The sequence below is a fragment of the Ceratina calcarata genome, unplaced genomic scaffold (assembly GCF_001652005.2).
Source record: "Ceratina calcarata isolate Rehan_Ccalc_2016 unplaced genomic scaffold, ASM165200v1 scaffold471.2, whole genome shotgun sequence".
In the NCBI taxonomy this organism is placed as follows: domain Eukaryota; kingdom Metazoa; phylum Arthropoda; class Insecta; order Hymenoptera; family Apidae; genus Ceratina; species Ceratina calcarata.
The window spans coordinates 1,102,628-1,109,197 of record NW_017171239.1 but is presented as its reverse complement, the minus strand read 5'-3'; the positions used below and the strand labels follow the sequence as shown (position 1 = coordinate 1,109,197).

Genomic DNA, 6,570 nt, shown 5'->3' with positions numbered 1-6,570 from the left:
AAGAATTGTCATATTTTATTACGAAATTTGAAAATCTCATTATAACAAGGTTCATGTATCTGTTCATCTGCCTATTCGATTATCTGTTCATCCGTTCGCTTGTTACATGAACGGCGCGTTGATGTTCAGGCTGTTTAGGATCTTCCGTTCCGGGACATTTAGATGTTGAACGTATGCCGGGAAGCAATGATGCGTTGAAAAATTGAGTAAAAAGTCCCGCAAGTATTGACTCAGATTCAAATGATAAATAGAATCCTGCAGCAACTCTGGATCCTCCTCGTCCTCGGCTTCGTTCGTGACATCTCCCAACACTGTAAACGACGAAACGAAAATGTTGATTCGCTAAACGATCGGACGAACGTTAAGGAAAAGATGCGTATTGGCCCTTACTTAGCATAGTTTCGTAGCCGGGATCTAGGTAAGCGTTCTCACCGTCATTTTCCTCGTTCTCCTCGTCGTCGTCAGATTCCTGTGCATAATTAAATGAAACGACGTGAGATCATTGCGATCACGAAACATGAAAATTATACTAACGTCCGTTTCATGATTGGCGGTGACCGCTTCGATGTCGTTCGACAGTTCATTGATTATCAGCTTGAATATTTTGGCCAGAACAGGTATAGTGGTCCACTGATAAGGCTGTGATTCGGCTTTACTCCTAGTCCTCACGCCTTCGTTTCCTACGTATTTCTCGAATTTTAATTAGTCACTCGCTGTTTTCAAATAAATATTTTATCGATATCTTGTACCGATTGAAATAAATAAAATGAAGAGACAAACGAGACTCTGGCGAACAAGTGTATAGGAAAAGATTACGATATACGAACCTGAGAATATTTGGTCTCCCTTCACCGTGATTTCCTCCAGTCGACTATCGCCGTGAGTAACACCGAACTCCAAGATCTTGCAAAGGGCCACGGTCGCGACCTTCCGGTCGTACCTTCCGAAGAACAAGTGCTGTCTGCTGACCCATTCCGAGAGAACGAAAGCGAGAGCGCTTTGTCCCGTGGGACCGGGCACGGTCGATAGGAAGTTCAGGACGGCATCGAATTCTGTGTTTATCAGATGAGCGTATATCATAAGCAAGCTCTGTACGACGGTTAACGTCTCGGCGCGTTGCATTTTACTCAACACAGCCCTCAACAAAAGATCGAGATTCTCGCCCAGCGTGCTACCAGCTTTCCTGATTAACGTTGTCACCAATCCACCGACGAAAGTTGCTGTGAACTCGCTCGACTACAAATGCGCAGGGTCTCATTAAATTGTACACAAAATTCATGGAGATCATCGCAACAGCAGTGCTGGAGGAAGCAGACGGAATCTAATCCATCGGATCGTAGACAGTTTACCTGTGGATTCAGTAACTGCGCGACGATCTGCAATATATATTGCAAACCCGTTTGGCCATCGTTGTCCCGATGGGCGATCACCTCTCGAGCAGCCACCGCTAAATACGTTCGTATTACTTCGCCGCCACTTTGCAACGTCTCATTGTCCTCCGAGTTCAAGATGCAGTGGCAGGCGGCAGGAAATGCAGTCTCGATCAAACCGTTGCTCAACGGCCTGGGAGAGTAATGCACTAACACTTGCAAAACGTCCAACGCCACGTCCCGACATCTTTCTGATCATTTACAAGAATAACTTAATTTCTACTTCGTTCGACGATTCGTCACGATACTCACCGTCTTTCGTTTTATCCATCGGCGTGATGGCCATCATACTGGTCAATGTCGGTATCAAGCGCGTTTGTAACGGCCCTATGCAATCGGGATTCTGTGTCAAACTCTTGAATATATCTTGACACAAATCTAAAATCACCGGATCGCTGTAAAACTTGAGGAACACAGCGATAGTCAGGGGACAAATTTTATTCTCCACCGATGCGGTGAATGCTTTGTCCAGCTGCAAAATTCACACGTATATATACATTGATTTCCGATATACAAGAATGTATTTCGTGAATTGGATCTTACCGAAACCAACACTTGCATTGTTTCAATAACTAAAGTTAGAATCTCCGTGGACGGGTGATTTGCTAGATTAAATACCCCTTGAAATATGTTCGGCAAGTGAGACCTAATGATACTGCCAAGTGTATCATTGTTCTCCGCCGACGCTTTGCAGAACCAGTAAATCGCCTTAATCGCACTGATACGAATACAGGTAAGCTGATTCTCTTGCAGACCAATAATAGTTGCTTCTAAAAAGCGCGAACTCATTTCTGGTGGCATTATTTCCGCGTATTTACCACCGATACATAAACAGCGACCGAGAAGTAACGGCGGTGCACCTGAAAATTGAGAAACCCGTAGCATAACTTCGTGATACAAAGAAATAATCGAATCTTACCCGAGTCTTTCAGAGTAGCTAAAACTATCGTGTCTAAAAATCGGATTATATCGAATTGAAGCATCCCAGCTTGGTGCTTCTCCACTATGGTATCCTTCACTTTGCTCAGTGCTAAAATAGAGGATTCTCTTAATTTCCACCAAGTTTCATTGGCCTTGCTTTCGTTGACCGTGGCTTGCAACCTGCTCGTTGCCTCGATGTGACGCGTCACAACTTCGCAAAGCGTGTTCGCAGCTTTTTCCTCGGAATAATTAACAAGGGCCTAGATGCAAGTTTGATAATAGAAAACGGTTCATTCCCCTGTTTAGTGTAAATACTTACCGTCAACAGATCTTGAGCAGAAATCCGAACGCTGTAATGTAACACATCGTCCTCCTCGACGAACTGACTCGGGCTAGTCGTCCATAATTCGATCTGATCGTCCGTTATTTGCATAAAAATAATTAGATAATACATCACCTCGTGCATTAAACTGTCCAAGAGATTCGAAAACCTCTTACGATCGACAATCGAATGGACGAACTCGAAGATCGCGATGATCAGATTATTGAAATTAATTATTTCACCTGAGAAAAATAAAACGCGGTTAATTCTCGATTGTAAAAAGCAAATGTGAAACAAGAAATTTACCATCCGAATCAACTTCTGTCTCGTTCGTATCGCCGCCTCCGTTCACAGATCCCTCCTGATAAATTTTCGCGCTTTGCGTTAGCGTTTCCCAAATGGGTGGCAGCATCTCTGGTAAAAACGTTGACACGTATTTCGGTAGTTTAGTAACTAGGCAATTAATAGCTTTGATAACGTCTGTTTTAAGACCGCTGTCGCTAGTCGGGCCGTCGGGCACTCGCAAACACTGAACAAATTTTTCACAAAACATGGGTATAACTGGCTGCAGGTACTGCTCCGTAAATCCTTTCTGATACACACCAGTCGCTGCGACTAACGTTGTGATCGTCGTAAATATTTCAACCGCACGACTGCGAGTTCTAATAGAATATTTCTAGAAACGTAAAGCAATGTACTATTGTCGCTCTTACAACAGTTAGACAGACGAAAGATCAAGCTTGCCCACGTTTTCGCTTTGAAATATTCTGTACATCTCCTGGAGGATCACCGGGCCAACGTTGGGTAGTTGTGCATCGGTGAGATCGGAAGTAAATTCTGTTAAAACTCTTATTGCCCCGTGAACCGCGTACTCGTTCTCTCCGCTTAAACAGTTTACGAGGATATCGAACAAGCCCGGCCAATTCTCTGGCCAATCCCAATGTGCAATAGCTGACACCGCGTATGCTACCGCGGCTCGTACCTAATATGAACAGAACAGAGTAACTTAAAATTCATATATAAATCCATCATAGTTATTAACTCCGCCTTACCTTGCTAATCGATTCACGAAGTCCTAATGGCAGTAATTCTTTAATTTTCTCCTTTATTGCATATTTTACCTCGGGAGGTCTAAATTTCTCAGCCACGGAACACCAGTGAGTTTCTACGTATTGCTTTAGTAATACAGAAGCTAATTGCCTGATAGGCAAATGCCCATTTGGATCAACTACAAATTCTGTCAAATGTATACCAAATTCTTCTGTAACTTCTAAAGCTTGAAGTCTCTGCTCAGCAGCCTGACGGGTTTCTGTATGAGGAGACAGAACTCCGGTCAAGGTTTCGTATAAAGCTTCTCTCAGAGACCCTTGTACGTCCAATGCCATTGTATTCATTCTTACGAACTTCTGATATATGTATTATGTACAGCTGGATTTTTAATTGTATGCAATGAAATCTTTTCTCATTTTATTCGTTCGTATAAAATAAGATCATCACATTACCTGAACACATACCCTTGAAGGTAAATTATTTTATTAGGAGCAAGACTGTTTCCTAGCAGTATCAATTAATACCGTGTCTGAAAATTGATTTTCCAAGAATATGATTTTTATTCCAGTGATCCGATCAAGCCGGTTGAATTATTTAAGCTCCAAGGTTAGAGCAGTACGAAGACGATATGTGCAGACTTACGTGAGAAGGATAAGTCTAAATGATTCATTAATCATACGCCGTGCTCCTATGCATGTACTTTCGGTGGTTTTGTTTTAAACGATTAACAATTATATAGACTATTATAAATGGAATACCATGTACACTTTAACTTCTGGCTGTTGACGGTTTATCTATTTCTCCCAGCGAGTTCGTGCGCAAGCTATACGATGCCGCTGGCGAAGATGCTTTTATCGCTGGTCGATACACTCTCAGGTAAAAACCACCGAGCAGGATTATCTCTCCTTGGTGTAAAACTGTAAAGACGAATATCAGCTTCTAGTCAACAGATCTGACCAGTTCTAGTCCAAATCTAAAATTGCTTTTAATTAAAACTGAATTCAAATGTTTCTGATTGCAATAACTTTTCTAGTTTTGAAGTGTTAAGCAACCTCTTGATATTTTAATAATTTCCTGCAAGGTCCCTTCGTTTATCGATATATCAATCGCCCGAGGATAAAAAAAGGAACCTTGGCAGCGGTGGGATTCGAACCCACGCCTCCGAAGAGACTGGTGCCTTAAACCAGCGCCTTAGACCGCTCGGCCACGCTACCAGTTGTTACTCCACCTTCTCCGATAACAATTTGCCCGGAATGACAATACATTAAACTACGACTACGATACATGTATTCCTATTAAGTTTAAGCATCTACATTGCAATAAGTATATTTCAACGCTCGCGAAATATTTCTATACATAAGCATATGTATGCTTGTCAGAAACGTAATCTTAAACGTCGTACTGTAAAATGTAGTAATTTGCTTCGTATTCTATTCAATTATGAACTATCGGTTTTTAATCATCGTTCAGATTGAAGCGCAATAAGCAGATACTAAGTTATATCGGCTCGGTTTTTGGCATCTGTGACTTGTAGGGATCCAAGATTAGAATCCCGCGGAGAGACGAATTCGTAGTTCGTCGGCCACATGTCGTGGGCGTAGGTACGGGCGTGTGGATTAAACAAAGGCAGTCTCTCCGGGCGGAGCTTTCGATCCGTGTAGCCGACGCGTGCGCTCGGGCATCGTCCCCCATACATACGCGTTCCGTTCTCGTGGAGCGGAGCGCGTGGTGCACGGAGGCAAGAGAAGAGAAGGCATCAACGTATCGCATCCCTATTTTTTCCCGCGGCTCCCAACGGCCATTTTGTGCGTCGACTTAACATTCGCCTCTCATTTTCTCCCTTCTCGCATCTGTAACTTTATATCGTCGCGATGAAGTCCAATTGTCGCGCCTGGTGGTCCTTTGTTCTCGCGGGTCTGGACCATAATCGAGTCAGTTAGCGCCTTCGCGCGCCGAATACTAATGATCCCAGAGCAGATCGGTGATCGATCGATATCCGAACGATCGATCCTCGGTCTTCTCTTCGCTACGAACGGATTCAATCCGTGGAGTGGATATCAAAAGTCGCTCGAACGCTCCGGCACGGTTGCGCGTTTTGATACTCTCCGAGAATAATAGACGTCTACTTCGAGTTCGGATCTCATTTATATGAGAAGCAGTATTTTCTTATTCGGAGTCTAGTACATCAGAAGTGTTAAAAATCTTATATTCCTGGAAAGTGTCCAACTACTGATACGAGATGAATTACTGGTGCCTCCGTCTTCTGTAACGATGACACGAAACGTGTTTACGTCGGAGAGTCACATAGACGTAGCGAACGATGTTTAATTAAACGCTTGTCGGTATTTATAGTATATAACGATAAGAGAGTTGATTAATCGAAACGGGAACCATGATGGAAAGTCGGTGCTCGCGACCGCACCGCGCCACGCGTGTACCGGCGGGCCTGAACGAGGCGTAGGAGCATCCTCGCGGTGAATTAATCATTTCAGCAGCTGCTGTCGCATTAGCGAGAGCGGATAAGACAAATGAACGTCGTGTAGCTTGTTAAGACGTAATCCGAGAGATGCGTCTGCATCGCCTCCCGTCTTCGTCTCCGACGTCCTCGCCGTCCGCCCCGTCGCATCCGTAGACTCATCCGGGATTAGATGCCTGTGTATCGAGTCACCATTTTACCCACTCCGCGATCCGCTTTTGTTTACGGGTTAGCCTCGACCGTTCTTGATCTTATTTTCGTTATTTCTTGTTTTATCGAGATAAAAGAGATATGGAAGTTTTTCTCTTTCGACCAACTCAGAGTCGAAAATATCTGAAAAGAAGTCTGTGTATCGAGCCACTATTTTACTT

General features: G+C 43.6%; 1 protein-coding gene and 1 non-coding gene across 4 annotated transcripts; both read right to left on the bottom strand.

Moving 5' to 3' along the window:
* Positions 1-77: 77 nt before the first annotated feature.
* Ipo9 (Importin 9) lies at positions 78-4,550 on the bottom strand. 3 transcript variants are annotated; one of them, XM_018028757.2, is made up of 14 exons: positions 4,366-4,546; positions 4,176-4,252; positions 3,726-4,101; positions 3,422-3,655; positions 2,980-3,349; positions 2,671-2,915; positions 2,350-2,611; positions 1,974-2,290; positions 1,683-1,902; positions 1,350-1,621; positions 828-1,236; positions 535-680; positions 391-469; positions 78-311 (listed from the first exon to the last, which is right to left on the bottom strand). In XM_018028757.2, the coding sequence occupies exons 3-14, from the start codon at positions 4,065-4,067 to the stop codon at positions 103-105; spliced, it is 3,105 nt and encodes a 1,034-aa protein (XP_017884246.1). In that variant the 5' UTR covers positions 4,068-4,101; positions 4,176-4,252; positions 4,366-4,546; the 3' UTR covers positions 78-102. The 3 variants fall into 3 exon arrangements, with proteins under 3 accessions (XP_017884246.1, XP_017884247.1, XP_026671406.1); XM_018028758.2 differs by having other exon boundaries at positions 4,188-4,252; XM_026815605.1 differs by lacking the exons at positions 78-311; positions 391-469 and having other exon boundaries at positions 588-713; positions 3,726-4,252; positions 4,366-4,550.
* Positions 4,551-4,855: 305 nt separating this feature from the next.
* Positions 4,856-4,937, bottom strand: TRNAL-AAG (transfer RNA leucine (anticodon AAG)). The gene has a single exon. It is a non-coding gene; the product is annotated as a tRNA-Leu (tRNA).
* Between the last annotated feature and the right edge of the window lie 1,633 nt (positions 4,938-6,570).

Excerpts from the sequence above, each read along its gene's own strand:
- Ipo9 (XM_018028757.2), bottom strand. The coding sequence starts at position 4,067 with ATGAATACAATGGCATTGGACGTACAAGGGTCTCTGAGAGAAGCTTTA. Across the intron at positions 3,656-3,725 it reads TTCGTGAATCGATTAGCAAG|GTACGAGCCGCGGTAGCATA; the intron begins GTAAGGCGGAGT and ends TGTTCATATTAG. Across the intron at positions 1,903-1,973 it reads CAATGCAAGTGTTGGTTTCG|CTGGACAAAGCATTCACCGC; the intron begins GTAAGATCCAAT and ends TGAATTTTGCAG.